Below are 19812 nucleotides of genomic sequence, written 5' to 3' on the forward strand. Positions count from 1 at the left end.
AACAGCAGTTTAAAAAGGAATTTCAAGAACTTGGACATGGCATATGTAGATGGCAAGTCTAGTGAATTTCATCTATTATTTCATCTATCTCTAAATTAAAGAAAACTGGAAAGTATTAGACAGTATTTAAATTGAAAATCAAGAATTGCATCTGCCAAATGTCCTTAATTATATGACTTTACATATGGAATAAAAATTAAAGTATGAAGAACGATAAACAAAATTTCATTTTAGAACAAGATGGCGTGGATTCGGAACTCTTTTCTTTTGTTTTCATTTTAATGTATATCATTTCTACTTCTGCCATTAAATGATAAGCTAATCATTTCTCTTATATTTTCTTGCTGATGCTCTTTTGGCATTTTATTGGTAATAAACAAACACGTCGAAACTGAAACGATAAAATATTAATGCTTCTATATAATGTGGGACGTGAAATGGTTTGGTACAGTTCTTTAAAAAATATCCGAACACTGCTCATTATTACGAGAGTAATCATCGTACAAAAAACTGCAAATTAATATCACCGCAGAAATATGTTTTATGTAAATGTGTAAGATTTTTCTTTCATGCAAATGATCCTCCTGATAGTTAGATTTACATAAACTCATTTTTTAAACAGTTATGTCCAATTTCGAATACGTATGAAGTTCTCCAAATTAAATTTGCTCGAATATATTTTTTGATATGGAGTGGATGGTTGATGAGTATAAGCAATAAAAATTTCGAGTCCCTTGAGTTAAATAAGAGTTCTCATTTTTTCAACATATTTGAAGATATAATTTTTAACAGATATAATAAATTTTATTATTATTTATTACTTACATTTAGAATATTTAATAAACAAGACAAAAACCATGTATTTTCAAAGTATGAAAATATATTTTATATTTTTTTTTAATTCGTATGTTAAAAATTTTTGATGAGAATCATATAAAGGTTTTAAAGATAATCGAAGGAGTAGACATAAAGTAACACTGTTCTAAATTTTAGTCCTTTTCCGTCAAGTAGCTTTTAAGACTTGTAATAATAACCAAAAATTTTCAAAATATGACGATTTATCATCTCAGCTTTACAAAAAGATTCGCTGGCAGGAGAAAAAAAATGTTTAAAATGAAACAGGAAGCAAATCATGTCGGTTTGATGGTTTTTCTTAATTTAAAGAAACAAATGGAAGGCATGCTCTGTTTTCTGTTCCGTTGCTTTAGATTAAGAAAAAGCTTAAAATGCTTAAGAGATGGAAAAATCTTATTTAATACTCTTTCTGGTAAAAAATTGTTACGTATAAAAAATTTTAAATAAAAATGATTTGAAGTATTGTTTGGTGGAAACTTGAACATGTAGGTCAATAGTATCATGCATTAAAAAAAATTTTAAATATAAAAGTAAGTTTTAAGGAATAGACATCTATTTTTAATTTCCAGCTGCTCTAAAAAAATTTCAGTTTAAAAGTTGCTTTATTTAATATTAATTGCTGAATATTTAAAGAACTTTTGATTATTTTAAACACTACATTCGAGAATATTGCTTAGCTATTATTATTATTATTATTATAAGTAAACATGCTAATAAAAACATGCATTTCGAATCCTTATTTCTACTAGCGATAAAAAATTGTATTTTAAAAAGAAAAAAAAACATTTTAAAGTAAAATTACCATATTAATGATTGAAATGAAAACTTGAATATAAGAAAATGCTACCCGTGACATATCTGTAATGTCTGATTATAATGAAACAGTCTCTTATATATATATATATATATATATATATATATATATATATATATATATATATATATATATATATATATATATATATTTCTAGTCAGTTTTGATTGAATTCCATTGAAAATATATACCTAGGGTTTCTAAGTTGCTAAAAATTGAGAATTATGAATGAAAAATTTGAAGGTGATACAAATATGAATATGCAAATGCCGTTCGTGTTTTTTTAAAGAAGGTATATTTCGAATAACATATTTTCCTTGACTTTAACCTTTATGGATTGTGAGCAATGAGAAGTGTTCGAATACTTTTTTGATAGCCTGTACTACATATTTTTATATTACTATATTAAACTGTAATGTCAAACGAAAGAAGGAGCATCATTTTTTTTATCAATGCACGCAAAGTCATTAATAAAAAATAATAAAATAAAAAAATAGAATCAGCCAAGCCTTCTTGTCTTAGTTTCTGTTTTCCTCATATTTAAAAGTATTATTTCACTATTGTGTTTAGGTTTTGATTACATAAAGACATCTTCAAAATCATTATGGCAGCTCAGTTACAAGATAATTTCAGCTATAACATAACATAATAACATAACAAATCAAAGATTTTATGGAAACGCATCAACAAATTAAAGATTTTATGGAAACGATTTAAAACCTGTTTTTGGAGTTCTTTCGGGAAGTTGTAAACATGTATCTATATTTCCAGCAAGAGAATAGAATTAAGTAAACAGAAATAAAGTATATGTAGGTTTCATTTCTTTGCTTTATTTTACACCATGAGTTTCTGAAGATTCTCCTTTAATGTCTCTTTATCTTAACTTATTCTTTAAATTATTTAAACTCATTTAATTTCTTCAGAAAAAACACCTTAAAACTTTTAAAACAATGAACTCCATAAGCAGAAAAAACTTTAGCAAAGCACTATCTACTTGTATTTACAAAGATGGAGAAAACAATAGTTGATATCAAGATATTTCCGCTAAGAAAAATTTAATAAATGTATTTTAAGACATAAACAGGAATTCTAATGATTTTTAATGTTTTTAAAATTGTCTGTTGATTTGAAAAAACACTAAGCAATGAATAGTAACCAAGAAAGTAAAATAGTTAAAGTCAATTATATGAAACTAAAAGGTTAGCTTGGATAGATACACATATTATGACTTTGTATTGAACAAGGGGGGGGGGGTAAAGAGAGAGAGACGGATAATTTTGGATGATTGGATCTTGGATGATTTTTTTGAAATGTAGGTTTATTTAAAAAAATATAATAGTTAACATTTAAGTTTTCTTTGAAACACTTACTGTCTCTTTTACTTTGATAATGGAAATATTTATCTCAATAATTACTTTTAAATCTAATCTATGTTCAATCGAAGTAATCATGTACCTTATGAAAGACTTATGGCTTTTTGAAAAAAAAAAAAAAAAATCTAATCTATGGTCAATCGAAGTAATCATGTACCTTATGGAAGACTTACGGCTTTTTGAAAAAAACACATAAAACTACTTGTAAATTTTTAAGTTTTTTACATACTAGTACAATAGAATTCCAGTCATTTAGAATAATCAGGATAATTGGATAACTGATGAAGAAAAAGTTATTTTCTCAAAGGTTAAAGGGGAAAAAAAGACATTAGATGGAAAAAACAAAGTTTGCTTATAACGCAATCATTTACTGATTACAATTAGAATGTAAATTACATTTTGTAAACTTAACATTTAGTATTATAATTTTAGTATTTGAAATTATCAATTAATTATACTGCTATCTTTACTTTTTTCATTCTGGATTATTTTACTAACGGACCTTTACTTCTATTAAAAAAAGTAATCCGGATATCTGGAGTTCGGATAATCAGAGTTCTACTGTGTAATGGTTGGTAGCAGTAATAACGTTTCGAACTGCATTCAGAGTGTAGTTCGGAATTTGTTGTGCGTGTTTGAAATGTTGTGAATTAATCTAAATTAGAATATTTTAAATGAAAAATAACATAAAATATTACCAAACATGTAGTATAAGGTAGTATCTGTAGTAATATCTAGTTTCCAATCACAAAGTTTTGCTTAATTTTTTTTTTAAATGTGAAATTGAAAATGAAAAATGAATTAATATTTCAATGAATTGATTTAACTAATTCATTTTTCGGCAGATCCTAATAAAACTTTCACACTTAAACAAAATTTAAATCGGTCATTAAAAAGAAACAATCTGTATTTATTTAACTTAGTATTTCAGTTCTATATATGTGCATATGTGTGTGTGTGTGTGCATTCTAACGCCGTTCGAAGTATTGACGTAATAAAGATGCCATACACACTGTATGAAATGCCGATATTCTACAGAAAGTTTTGGCCTTTTTAGGCAAATATGAAATATGAGAATTATTTGAATATATTATTTACTTTCCCTAATCATTCTATAGAAGAGCAAAGCTATTTATGGCAAAGTATGAAAAATATATCATGATAAAACTTTGATTTAAAAGACGTTTATTTTACAGAAATACAAATATCGTTTAGAAAAATCCAGGGGGGATGGCTTTCACGAAACTCGTACCACATTTCATATATTCAAATCATTGAGTTTTTGGGTTATCCCGTTTGCATAGTTGTGAAAATACAGACAGACAGATGGTCAGGCCCTATAGAGATTTGAAACATAACCCTTTTAGATGTTAAATCTGTATGCCAAATTTTATAAATCTAGCTCCTTTCGTTTTGTAGTCATCACACAGAATTATACTCGAACAGACAACTTCCTTTGAATGAATTGTTGCTCGAAATTGACAGATATCTGCAAATTTGGAGTAGAAACCAAATTCCAAATTTCATACATCAAGCTCAAAGCGTTTTTAAATTATCGTGTTCACGGACAGATATAATCATAAAAATGTGTTTCTTGTACTCAGGGGGTTCTGAAACACAAAGATTCGTCAAAATCTGGAGTTCAAATTTTTTCGACGATTATAATACTTTTTCTTTGCATACTTCGTACACGAGAATACGATGGCAAACAGGGAGTCATTAAAGTTCTTTTATTCAAAAATACGCAAAGATAAAGCTAAGTAATGCGAAACAAAATATATACCTTTTTTATTAAAGACAACTACACATGAATCTGCTTGTTGCACCAAAAAAGGAAGTAATTTTATTTTGAATTACACTTAAATTTTTCTTATAAAAAGTAAGCAGCTATGTATTTTATACTTTGCTGGTTTGCTGTTTTACATTGTAAAGGATGTCTAGGGATTGTGAGAAATATTTTGCCTGAAAATGCTTAGGCATTGTACAGAATGCCTAGGAAACATGTGAAATATTAATCTCCTAAGCATAATTCATACTTTGCCTAAAAATGCTTAGGCATTCTAAAAAATGCTGGATTTCAAACTTTGCCGGTATCAAAGATATGAAAATCAAAATAATGAAAAAATACTGATGAAGTTTTGGCAGATAAAGTAGATGTAATGGGGGGGAGACAACTTATTAAATTGTAATCATTTTATTCTTTTTTTCTTGTATGATCAAGATGTTTTTTAGGTTTTTCCTTAAGAGAATTACAGTATAAGAGTGACAACTATGTATTTTCGACGGAACTGCCACCATTTTTTTTCCTTTTTTATCCGGTAAGTTAAAATCTGTTCTTGTCAATGCATTTCCCATATGGTCAAAGCCAAATATTTTATTATTTAAATCCCAATGCCTTAGTGAAATAAGCATTGTACAGGGCATGTATTTCCTAAAAGCATGATAAGAATGGAACAAAAGAAATTCCGTTAAAAATATCTTGGTTATTTGTTTGTTGTGGAAATGTATGTCTTCAACATTTCTTTCACAGTCAAAACAGTCATATCGCTTGAAAGCTCGATATGATAGTCTATGTGTGTCATCAGTCTAAAACCTGGACCTGACATTTTATCAGACTGGAGACTGATTAAGGTATTTTTCTGTTTATGAAATGAAGGTAGAGGAGAAAAAAAAGGCATCCCAGGTAAAAAAAAAAAAAAAAAAAAAAAAGACCATTTTTTATGCACTTATATATTTACACACATTTCTAAACATAAATAGAGCTGAATATAGCAAATTTCATATAAAACATTTATTCTTTTTTAAAATTGGCAATATATTTTAATTGTGGAAAAGAAAAAGAAGTTTCAGCAGTATTCATTAAGCATTAATAAATTCATTCAAATATTTGATAATACATTTAATGTTATAATTTAATACATGTAAACATTCTTTGAAGAAATAAGTGCAGCGTTCTTTACAATGTTTTCCCTTCATGATTTAATGAAACCGACCAATTGTTTCTGGTCTTTTTTTTATTTTAAATGCCATGACGGGAGCTGCCCAGAGAACCGAAGACAAAAAGCAGAAAAAGAAGAGACAGTGTGGAAGCATTTTGAACTTATATAATTTTAGAAAGGAATTTGCCAACATAGTGTTTTGGTGCTGCCAGGATATAGTAGCCTGGAAAACTCAAAACTGTTGTAGTTAAGCCGGTTTTCAAGTGATAAAGAAATTCTTTTTAGAAAGTAAATAAATACAAATAATTACACATATACTGCAATCCAATAGTTATTTTAAGAGGGTGGAAATCAAGCGAAACATATTAACACTTTCGTTTGATAAAAGGTACCCCATAGTTATCGGGTATCTCCGGGGACACATGCGATTCTCTGTACGCAGGGAAATAATATATATAGCTTAATAAAATATAATTTTAAGTAAGATAAAAAAAATCCTGACAATGTTTCTTGAAATGTTTGCATATCTCATTCTTCGACTTTAGCTCTAAATCCTTTTCCTTTTATTATTATAGCAATCAATTGATTTTCAAAATCTTAAATTCAAAACACACACACACATTCATTCGAATATTTCAACCAATTTTTATTTAGCCAACATGCTAATGATTTATTTTAGATTAGTTTTTTTATTTAGTAACTATATGTAAGTTTATATATATAAATAAAAATAAATATGTATGTTTATTTTATTTTATTTTTTATAACAATTCATGAACGCATGCCTCTGTTCCGGTTTTTTATCTTCATGTTGCTGCCTTTCAGTTCCGTAATTGTCATTTAGGTAGGTCATTATACTTCTAAAATAAGATCTTTACAAAAAGATATTTTCTAGCCTGTGACCTAAGGTCACCTAAAGGTAAAACCGGCCCTTGTGAAATTATACACTTTCTTTTAATTTTTATTACTGGATGATATATTTTGAAACAGAAAGATATATCTTCATTTTATTATATATTCCTATAAACTATGTATGTAAATTGAGCATCTAATCAAATAAATATCCACATCCTGTTATTTACTTCAATTCTATAAATCCTTAATTCATTTATTTTTGAAAAGTACCTTCAGCTATGCTTATGTGAATTGTACTTATATATCTTTCTTTCTTATTTCTTTTAACATTATATTGGAAATTTTCAATGATTTCTCCGATTTGTTGAATTGAGTTCTTGAATCTCATCAAGAACCACGAGCACATGGATGAGAAGTTGTCGTATCAGTAATCAGTTTCTCGCTTCCCTGATGGGCTTAGTAATCTTGTGAAATAGAGTTACCCCTACTGCAATGACAATATGTATCTTCTAAGGAAAAGTTGGGCCATGATGGTAAATACGGCTGAGTTTCAATCACAGTTTTTAAGACTCTAACATCAATGGCCGTCTGCTGCTGTCACGATGACAGTAATCCAGATCACTCCGGATACTTAAGCAGGAAGAAGATAGCTCAGTCCTGATTACATGTGTTCATAATGAATGAATAGGAATCATAATGAATGAAGAGGTTCTGAAAAGGCATATTGAGTCCATCTCTATATAATATGATTACAAAATATAACCAAGCTTTTTTTTCAGCTATTATAGCGAATAATAAAATTTTATTTTCAGATGCTATTCATTCAATTAAATTAGATATTTATTTCCTTGAAGCAATTTTAAAATCTTCAAAATAGGGTTGTTTCCTTAGTAGCTTTTCTACTTTTTTAAAAAATGAAACGAATCGACCTGTCACATAACTGATGAATGGGATATTTATTAGCACTTGTACTCAATTTCAAATAAATTGTCAGATAAATGTATGGGTAAATGAGCATCATCTTGAAAATTTTCAGTGATTATTCCGCTTTGACAACAGAGACGGAGGGACATCATTAGTATGTAAATGATAAATTGCTATATAAATAAACAAGCTCCCGTTTCTCTGACATATATAACAATCCACCTTTATATGTTATGATTACAAAATGTTTGTTGTTGTTGTTTATAATGCCACCATTGACAAGCTCGCTGACGAAGTCAGAGATTTTAAGCCAAGGGAGCGTCTCTTGTTTCAGTAGCGCCAACTAGGGAGGCCCAAGAGTACGTCTTAGCTACTAACGCAACACATTCGCTTGCGCAACCCCTTTTTACAGGGGGGCACTTTCTCACATCTCCGAGATAGAACAGATGAAGAACAACCATTCCCGAACCGGGACACCAAGATCACGGGGAAGAGGCGCTACCCTATGCCAGGACGCCGGCTTACAAGATGTAATTAAATTAACTTTCAAATATTATAACGATAATAAAATGTTATTTTCAGGTAGTATTTAATTAATTAAATTAAGTATTTCTTTGAAGCAGTCCTCTTCATAAGAATGAAATCTTTATAAAAATAAAAATCTTCATAAGAAAGTTCTACCTTTGGAAACCTTTCTGTTTCTTTTCTTTTAAACGAAACGAATCGATCGATCGCACAACAATTCAATGGGATATTTACTTGCACTTGCACTGAATTTCAAGTAGATGACCTGATAAGAGAATCCGACGATGGTGTTCTAACAATGGGTTATTGTGAAAAGGGTAATTTTTGGTTCTGAACATAGCTATCTTTTCCTCAAATATTGCGACAAAAATTATACAAAGTAAATAGAACAAATTGCAAGATCTGGGTTACATAAGAAGTGCTTGCATCGTTGCTATTAAGTTGAAGAAACAGAAACACAGAGTATTCAAGAAGCCCATATCATCAAAATACTGATGAAAGCTTTGAACAGTACAATTCTAATTATCCGAACTATCCAGATTGTCTTCACAAAAGAAAAAAAAAAGTGAACGGCAAACAAAATATTTGAATAAATACATTAAACAACGGACTTTCTTTCGTTCAAGCAATGATATTTTAATGAAAAGTGTAATGGCGTAAAATGTAAGCAGCATTGTTTTTATAGCCATTAGTTTAATGCATTATCGGCAAAGATTTTCCCCCCTTAAAAGTAATAGCCGTTTTTTCATCAATTATCAATTATAAGCTTATTTGATTATCCGAATCGGTACTGGCCCTATTAATCCAGATAAATTAAATTCTATTGTAAATTCAAATGGAGTATTGAATACTTGAGTAAATTCGCAGTCTTCGGAGAGTACAATCCAATCCCAGCCACATCGAACACCCCGAATATCGAACAGCCATCCACATCGAACAGCCTTCCATAAGGTACATGATTACTTCGATTGACCATAGATTAGATTTAAAAGTAATTATTGAGATAAATATTTCCACTATCAAAGTAAAAGAGACAGTAAGTGTTTGAAAGAAAACTTAAATGTTAACTTTTATATATGTTTTTTTAATAAACCTACATTTCAAAAAAATCATCCAAGATTCAATTATCCAAAATTACCCGTCTCTCCCCCCCCCCTTGTACTATACAAAGTCATAATACATGTATCCATTCCGAATTCTCTTCCAACTACAACCAGTTTCATGATCTCCATTTCACACTGAAACTTGCACACAATTTTATTCTATAATCCATCCATTTTCCACATTTTTATTAAACGTTAATTTTTAAAATCAACTTTAATCAACTGTTATTTTTCAATCTTTCTTTGTAAAAAAAATGATTTATTGTTGAACGTATTAACTGGAGCCCTGCCTTTATGTCTTATAGAAGATTACCTTTATGTCCTATACCAGATTATTATATACAAATAATTTTGTAAAAATAATTAAATATATTTGCATTATGTTATAAGGACGTTTGGCAATTAATATGCTGAATTCATGATCCGGCAGTTAATTTCTAAATCGTTAAAGATAAGCATGTCTTCTAACTGGAAAAAAATACTTTAAATGACATAAAAAATTAATTTTATGTTGTTTGATTCAATAAATTTGCTTCGGAAAAAATAAAACTAAATTTTTATACATTTTGATCACCAATAACTAACTCCTAAAAGAAGCTGTGACCGCTGATTGGCCTTACAATAATGGAATGCAGAGTTTCATAACTTGGTCAGTTTTAATCATAAAAAAAAAACAGATTTTTTTAAAATTAAAATGTTTGTGCTTCAGAACGTTTTACAAAATATGACTAATAGGGCATTACATAAAAATATAACTACATAATTGTGTGTGTGTGTGTGTGTGTGTGTGTGTGTGTGTGTGTGTGTGTGTGTGTGTGTGTGTGTATGTGTGTGTGTGTGTGTAAATAATGATATCACGTTACATCAATTAAATCCTAATTATTTACAATTTTTTATTTTAAATTAGTCCATACTACTTTAATTTAAAAATTTCTTGATCCAGATACCACTTTTTTATTTAATTAATTCTAACGTGCGCTCTAACAAATGTTTGACTATACAATTCTCACAGTGTAAGAGCAGGGCTAAAAATCCCTAACCCTCATTATATTCCTTTCAAAGATATTTAAGATTCCCTTTCCTGAATCAACAGGTGTCAAAGAAATCCTTATATCTCATAAAAAGTGGAGAGGGAAAAACTTCTCACACTTTTTCTCTTCATTCCCATGTATAAACCATGCCCCTCCCCCTTGTGGCATTATTAAGATGAAAAGTTTAGTGAGAAGCGTGAATCATTTATACTGTCCGACGACTCAAAAATCTGTTATCTGTCTCCAGTAGGATTAAATCAGGATACTGATTTAAAAATGTGGAAAACAAAATTTATAGTTTGCTATATTTATGACTGCACAATCTGTTTATCGTTAGAATCATCTCTCCGTACAAGTGAATTCGAAACTAAACGAAAGATAAATAAAGCAATGACTTGATTAGTTATTATTATACGTGGAAAAACACTTTTCTCTGTTTTTAATAAATCCAATTCTGATAAATAAATAATAATATTGTTAATAATGCTGCATTAATGTTTCTCTTGAATAAAAGAGAAAACCAAGTGCTTTCTTTTTTATTACAAGAAGTTATTCATAAAATTGTTACTAACATTTTGCTTTCAAAATTATATAAAGTCGCCGATAAACTGTTAAGTGTTACTGTAAATATCTTTTCTTGCCAGTAAAATAACTTTGATGTTCTCAGAAAAAAAGGCTTTAAAAATTATCCTGTTAATATTATGGCTACTTTATATAATAAAATAATGAAAAGAAATTCAGATAGCATGCTTTTACTTCAGGACGCATAAGCTACAAAACTACACGGGACTTTTTTTATAAGTCCTTTTTCAGTTTCATTCATACTGTCCAGAAAATTTGGTAAAGGAAAGTAAGGTAATAATTTTTTTTTTCTGTTTCACGTATTGTGTAAGATAATGCTGTAGCTGGATGCTGATTAAAGTATTATCATATGAATCTTGTCGATATCGAGCAGCTCGGCTCTTTCAGTTAAAGAAAGAAATTAGTTGATAGATATTTTATACGACAGAAACTCTTAAATGAATTTTAAAAAATATAGCATATGCATATATGATGAAAAAAAAGTGATGAATATAAGAGAATCAGTTTTGAGTGCTGTACTGGACGAAAATTTTCAATTCAAGAAAATCAAATTTTGAATTCGTGTGGGTATTGTTCTTCTAAACTTTTTCAAATTTTAAGATAGGTCTAGTTCCAGCGAAGGGAGGCTAGTAAAATACTGCTTTTATGCTCAATAGATCTACATTTATTGAATAGATTTATATATAAAAGTAGACGGAATTTATACTTGTACCACTTTTTTTGTACCAATTCAAGTGTATTTTGGAAAAAGCCATAAAATTTTTAATGCCTTTCAGCTTTTTAAATCTTAGCAAAATTGCGCGTTTTCAGCCAAGATGTTATATATATATATATATATATATATATATATATAGAACACGGCTGCAAACTGAACCTGATTTAGGCTTGATATTAATGAAGCACATCGAAATTGGTTATGATGAACCAATTTCTGCATTTATCCTTATCAATAATAATCTTAATTATATAAACTAATATGTATTATTGTCAACTCATTATTACAATATACAGAGTGTCCCCAAAAAGTGGAACAAGCTCTTATTTTTCTAACTGTTGCATTTAGACACATACTTCTAATTAAAAATTTTCATTAAATAAGGTTAACAAATTTTCAAATGTTAAAAATTTTCATTAAATACTCTAGCTCAAAACAGTGCAATAATCCTATAATGTGAAAATATGTAAGATTTATTCCCGCTTTCTTTTTAATTACAGCCTGTCGCCCCATTACCACAGAAGTAAGTAGTATAAACAGGGCTTATTGTAACTAAGTGCTATGCTCATTTAATATTCAGGTTTCGTATAAGAGAACAATGGTCAAAAAAAGTTCAAAGAATCCTCAAACTATTGGTAAAAGACTTGAAATCTTTTCCATCGTTTTATTCAATGTATTTAAATTTTCAGGGTACTGTAATATTTTGTTAAAGTTATCAGTTTCATGATATTCATTCATTTATCAGCGTTATGAGTTTTCCTCTCATTTCATTGAGCTCTACAATATCTGTTATGTAGTGCTGAACCGAGCCTATTTTCCCACATATACATCTGTTGTCTTGCATTCTTCCGAATCTATAGAAGTATTCAGGAAATTTTTCATGCACTGATATAATTTGCGCTAGCATCGGGAAAATATTCTATTTGTAATTATAGGTTTCGGTATGAATTTATATGTTATGCATCCAGCCACTGCATAGCTATTTCTAAATTTATTCCGATTGGAAGAGTTATTGTTTGCTGCTTATCTGTTCTCAAAATTGAGTGATGTGTTTTTTGGATTCGAAAAGGGATTCTAGGATAACCAGAAGTGGATTTCCAACCAAACAAAATAAGAAACTGTCTAGGTCTCTAGGCTGAGAGAGGACTACAATCAGACCGATTTAAAAACATTTTCTCACTTGCCAAACAAATAAATTTGAAAAGGACACCTATTTTAAGAATGAGAAAATATTAGAATAATATTAACACTTTATGAGGTATATTTACTTCCTTATTTTCAATCAGTTATTAGAGTATTTATAAAACCGAATATCTGCTTCAATAATATTGTGTACAAACATGAACGCGGAACAATCTAGAATCATAAAAGATAAACAGAAACAAATGCATATTCACAAAGTAAAAAAAATAATAATAATAATATTAACTTAAAATAAATCATTATGTTAAATTATGCTGAAACCGTCTAGAAGAAAACTAAATTCGCCATCTGGTTAAAAGAGAAGTCTCAAAATGTACCTTGCCTGGAGCTGCAAAATAACCAAGTCCGTTATTGAAGATAACAGTTATTTGTTGGCAATATCGGAGGATATTTCAATACCACCTCCTTCTTTCTAATTGCTTATTCGTTCCTACCAAGACAACCTGTAAAGCATTGTCTTGTTTTTACTTTATCGGACAGGCTATTGTCTAGAACCTGTCATCTATATCATCTGAACTATTCTATTTGAAAAATCTGAATAATTCTTTAAAGGAACCTTTCTTTTGATCTTGCCAAACACTGATGTTGTACACTGAGTCAGGATGGCAGAGAGAAATGTGGATATGTATATAAATAGGCCCAAACCTGCCTTGTTGACCTGTCTTGGTAGATGATTACAATCGAGAGGCTTTGCTAGATCTTCCTCCCTCCCAGTAAAAGCGAACCAGATGGCCCCAATTCAGGTTTCCGGAAGAGTTTAAGATTGGCCATTCCCCCTGCGCCATCATAACTTGCCCTGTGGCGCTCCTACGCGCAAGTGACGTAGAGATTGGAAGAATTATAAATTACGAAGTGCCTCGGTTTCTTTTTCTTTCTGTGCTCTTTTTCTTACTCGGTTGTTGTTTCTTACTACATTGTGTCAGTGTTTACAAACTTTGAAGCGAAGGACTAAGCTTTATCAAAATCATAGCAAGTTCAGCTTTGTGCAAGTGCAAGTGTTCTTCATCATTTAATCAAAATGTTGCCTGTACACCACGGTACGATGCTTGGTTGTCCAAGCCTGTTGGAACGTAAGTTCAAGGAATTATTTGTGTTTTTTAATGCATTTTCTTGCTTAACTGAATACTTTTGCTCTTAATCTACAAATAGTTTGCGTTCAAAAAAAGTGATATAATGACCTTGTTGGGTTAAATGGATCTTATATTGAGCTTACTGTTTAATATAAGGCTCAATCTGTACAGCTGTCATCAAGGTTTTATAAGAATTTTAATTCCGTGTATTATCTTAAATTGTTTATTAAATAATTGATGATGAAATTATATATGATTTAATAATCTTTTAATCTTATAAGATAGATATCTACAATGAGCACATTATGCAGTTAATGATATCGAGGTTAAACCAGAAATTTGTATTTATGAACTTACAAATGCAAACAATTATTTAGCTCATTAAATTTATATTTGTTGTTATGCATTCCATAAGAATATCAAATTGTCAATAGACTTCATAATTGAACGCAGTTATACAAATAGGAAGTAACTTCCGTTTTATGAATTTGTTTGAATTACAGCATTGCAAGCTGTTAATAAATGTTTGTAGTTTGATATGCAAAACTGAAACAATTCCATTGTCCAGCAATTTAGATATTTTTTAATACAATTACTAATTTTGGAAAAATGCATGATTACATTTTTTCTGTGTTTTTCAAATCAGTTGTATTTCAAAAATGGACAATTTGGAATTGGTTCCGTATTGCGTAACAGAGTTCAATAGTGTAACTTATCTTATATAGTGAGTAAATTTTATCACATATTTATTCTACCTGAGTTAATGAGAATGTTTCATATTATTAAAATAATTACACTATAAAAATCCTCTACTTTGATTTTTTTTTTAAAGAAAACTCTTAGAAATGATGATAATAAAAATCAGATCTGCAGGAGATAGAAATTCAAAATCTGAAAATATATGTACAGTAGTAATATTTTGTAGAATCTTTAAAAGGAAAAGAAATTTAGAATTAATATTTTAATTTTGTAAACAGAAACTGTTTCTTTTATAAAATGAAGGACTTTTGTTTAAAAATAGTAAACAAATTTTGAACAAAATGAATTTTGAATGAATAAATTTATAAATTAGGCACAAAACTTCGAAAAGAAGCTCTAGTTCAAGACGATACAAATGGAAATCAAACTGCAGAGGATATTTTCGTCAATATACCTTCTACGAGAAACAGGGAAGTTAAATTTTTTAAGACTATCAGGGGCCAGAGATCCTATCCGAAAAAAATCTAAAAACTCCTATCTGAACTATTATAAATCTAGTAAACTTAATTTGGTCCTTGACTCAAAGCAAGGTCAATGCTTCAGTGAAAATCAAAGAACTTGCGATATCCTCTTCCTTTTTGTGCTTCCTTTTTCTATCTGCTTGTTTTAAAAAACGAAAAACTATTCTAAAGACAAATACTTTTTCTAAAAAATCGGGTCGAATCGCTCTGGTATCTACCGGTATAAGGTGCGACTTTCAAGTTGAAGCATTGCCCTGCAGCGGAAGAAAAACAAATTCCTTCCAACAGGTCACTGAAGAACAGGTCTCTGATCATCTTCAACTAAGTAAAATTATTTATCTCCAATTTGGCGATGTGTGGCTGATTTTCCGCCGATAAACGGAGCAGCCTCAACTTTTCCCTCTTAACTATCCGTTGTTAGAGTAGATAAATTTTGTGATCTATTTCATCCATGAAATTTCATCGTGTCCTAAAAATAGTAAAAAATTTAAAAAAAAGTATATAAACATCATAATTAGCATTTTACATTAGTTATAAAATATAATATATCATATAATTCTACAAACATTTTAAAAAATTAAAAAAAAACATAATTCTATACAAAAATATTAATTAAGAATTCTTTTAAAAAAATACAGATAGCAGTTTTCTTTCGTTTACTCAGTTTTTTAGAAAAGGTTGTAAAAACCAACATTTTTAATTCTCTTTCGCTCTATACATATTAGTGATGAAATGCTAATTAATGGATGAAAAATTAAGTAAATTTAATTTTGTAGATATCTTTGATCTAATTTCTGAAAGTTAATTCTAGAATTGTTTTTTTTCTTTCTGACGTAATCAATTTTATATTAAAAAAAAAAGGAAGCATCGAGAATCTATAGAGATTTTTTTAACACCGACAGTCAATTTTCAGCTGGAAATGAAATGAAAATTAAAGGGTTTGCTGCAAAAAGGACGTAGGTCCAACTTAGGGGAATTTGGAGTTACATGAACTATCATATGGTAAAAAAAAAAAAAAAAACTTGTTCGTTTGGTGCCAGAAAAATGTAGTTCCAATCGTTAGTTCTCGCTTTACTCAAGCGATGGAGCTGTATGTCTCATTAGTTTGTTGTAATATAGAGGTAGCTCCTGAAGCCACCACGATTTCCACAAACCATTCTGCCTTGAATACGGAAACATTGAAAAATGTACAAGGAAAATAGAAAGTTTTTCTACCTCGTGAGTATACTGGTATCATAGAGAAGACAAGTGAAAAGTTTGTTGTTACTAAAGTTACCCAAGGAATGATTTTCAATTTCTTTGACCTATTAAAAGATTTCTTCCTGAAAACTCCTATATCATTTATAATGGTAACAAAAGTATTTTCTAACGAAATATAGAGTTTTTGCTTTGAAAATTCCCAAATTAATACTGGAAACATATTATGTAGAGATAGTTTTGGACTGCTCTGTAACAAGCCAATAAGAATATTTAAAATCCAAAACATTACTCCGTTAATGTTAAACAAGATTCAGTCATCTTACTCCCACTCCCACTTAAGAGCGCAAAATGTAAGGATATAATGGAACTAGCTGGCAAATACGTTCCACAAAATGATATGTAGTTCTACGATGATCTACAACCCGACGACATAGTAGAGGAGCCTGACTTACAGAGGGAGAATGTGATGAGTAATGGGGATATAATTTTTTTATTTTTAAAGTCAAGTTGTATGTACATTTTGTTGGTTTACTTTAAATAAAATAATATTATAGTAAAATACATTTTTATTGTGAAATATTTTTATAGAGGTAGACAGACTATCTATTTGGTTGCAAGAAAGAGATAGCTCCAATATTCCAACACGTGCCACGTCATCTGGAAAATATATTTTTGAGTGAAAATACTGTCAAAATATGTAGGAACAATTAATAAGATTGATCAAAAGAAAAATCTTCACACAATAAGAGCGCAAAATATAATAATGTAATAATAATTTAGCAACATGAATAATTGGTGCTGCCTCTTTTTTACAGCAAACCCTTCAATTCTTGGAAACTCTCTCTCTACACACACACACACACACACACACACACACACACACACACACACACATATATATATATATATATATATATATATATATATATATATATTATATATATATATATATATATACAGAGAGAGAGAGAGAGAGAGAGAAATGGAAGATCATTATTATATGTGTTTGTACATTTGTTTGATCTGATTTCTGAAAGTTATTTCCAGATAATGTAATGATCAATTCTTATTAATTTTGAACTAAATTTAACTAATCATGGAACAACCAGGCAGGACAAATATATCAACATTACTGCATTCTACATGGTGTCTTGATAAGATTATTCCTGAAAAATTTTAAATTAAAGCAATTTTTGTAAATATTTTAGCTTGTTAGAATAAACTAGAATGCATAAACTTTTTCATCTCAAATCCCCATTTCGACTTCAAAATAATTTCACGATTTCATTTATGCATTATAAACTTTTTTGTAATCCCAAGAACAAAAAGGCTTAAGCGTTTAAATTGTTTCTTGGGACATGAGAATTCTCTCATAGGTCTTATTTCTCATTTTTCAACATTTGCCAACACAATTATTTTAGAAAATCATCTAGTTTTCCTTACGATCTCTTAGCTAAGTTTCAATATTTAATTAAATTTATTCTTAGTTATTAATTATTCTTCTTAGTTATTAATTTAATCTTATTCTTCTAAATTTATTCTAAACAATATTTAATTTTTTATTTGTTTTCGAACTTTGGCGTCGCGGCAAAATTTTTTTCCATGAAAGTAAGGTTGTGAAAAGATTTTTCCCTTGAAACATTTAAAACACTAAGAATTTTTTTTCGAAAATTTTCGAATCTCATTTATAAATAAAAAAAAAACTTTGTTAAATCGGTTTTTTATAAATTTTAATGGATTGCTTTAAATCAGGATCAACTTTCTTTAAAAACTTTTTTTAATATTGATATGGAATTGTGAACTAAATAATTTGGCTCTTTTTGTTTCACTGTACTTTAAAACCATCCATACGACCCTGTTTGGGGTCATAAACAGTATTTTAAAAATCAGTGCTGTAGATGTTTGCGGTAATATAAAATAGATCAACAAAGGAATACATCTTTAAACAGATCCAAAATGTCTGTAATTTTCTTTCTCTGAACAATTTCAGATTAAAATAAAAATAAAGCATAAACTGGAAACATTAATTAATAAAATTTGAAGCATTTTTTCAATATATTTTTTTATACAAAAAAGTCTGAGTGAATTATTTCACAATTTCTTTAGAGTTCTATTCTGATTCTCCTTGGGGGTCACGTCCATAGTTTAAGAAACTTGTATCTAAACACGTAAATGAGGTTAAAAATTTTACATGTGTTGTATCTCAACACCTTAAGAACCCAATTTTAACATGTAATATCTCTTCAAATTTAAATATCGATGATACTTCTTTATATTACATAATTTCGAACAAAATCTTTAGTGTCTTCCATAATCTTTTGGTATCTTTTAAATAACATTTCCGTATACAAAGCTAATTTCACAGTTAATACGAAGAATCGAGGAAAATAACTACGCATAAAAGAATTCAGATGAAACGCATAATGACGTTATCCTGCTCGCAATGTTCATATCGAATGTAAAATCTTAGTGAAAAATTATTTAACAATTGAATCATCGACGAGCTTTTTTCCGCATCTGAGTTTCCTTTACGTCTATTGAAGTAATTTTTTTTTACCTGATGTGCCGTTTAAGGCAGGAAACCTTTTTTGGGTCGTGGTTAGAATTAACTAAATTAGTTCTAACTGGCATCAGATATTCCACTGATTTATTATATGTTTGTAGTTTAAAAATGAGTATTTTTAGAACTCAATAATACTCACAGCATTACAATGATTATTTATAAATATTTTATTTAATAAGTGCTATAATTCAACTTCCAGCATATGTGAGGGAAGATTTGCCGATGTTTATTAATTTAGAAGATAATGAAAACTAAATTTACCGAGAAAAATTTTCCATCCCTTTAAAGTTTATAATTTGAAAGGGGCTTTTGTCAGGCGGCACACTAGGTTGCGATGGCCTGGTGGTAGGGTCCCGGCCTCGGAAGCGTAAGGTTTCAGGTTCGGAACCCGATTCCACAGAAGAACCGTCGTGTAAGTTGGTCTGGTGCTTCTTAAATCCGTCTGGGCCAAACGTTATCCCGCTAGTGTGGTCTGGAAGTTTGGAGAGGGGGTGCCAGCTCAGGTGTCATCCGCGTCATTTAACAGTGGTTCAAAATTACGAGGACCGCCCAATATAGTCCTAGTGTTTCTTTAAAACGGGTCGTTAATATAACTAACCTAAACCAGATACCCCACTCTCTAAACTTTTACTCCGCACCAAAATGAGAACATATGCGCCTCATGTACTTAGTGAGTATTGTTCCCATAGTCACTGTAAAGCTTCGGTGGAATCGAAAACACCAGTTGCCAAGCGTGAAGCATTTTATTCTAAATAATTGAACATAAAATATCAAAACTTTTCAACAATAATTTTGATAAAAGTAATTGCAAAAATATTTGAAGATAGTCACTGAGTTTTA

General features: G+C 29.5%; 1 protein-coding gene across 1 annotated transcript in view; it reads left to right on the forward strand.

Annotated features, from left to right (window-relative positions):
- Positions 1-13718: 13718 nt before the first annotated feature.
- LOC129961048 (protein TRC8 homolog) overlaps positions 13719-19812 on the forward strand; it is a 31094-nt gene continuing 25000 nt past the window's right edge. The window contains exon 1 of the mRNA XM_056074849.1: positions 13719-13989. Within this exon, the coding sequence (XP_055930824.1) occupies positions 13938-13989 (52 nt within the window). The 5' untranslated portion in view covers positions 13719-13937. The remainder of the gene's footprint in view (positions 13990-19812) is intronic.

This window comes from Argiope bruennichi, chromosome X2 (assembly GCF_947563725.1).
Source record: "Argiope bruennichi chromosome X2, qqArgBrue1.1, whole genome shotgun sequence".
In the NCBI taxonomy this organism is placed as follows: domain Eukaryota; kingdom Metazoa; phylum Arthropoda; class Arachnida; order Araneae; family Araneidae; genus Argiope; species Argiope bruennichi.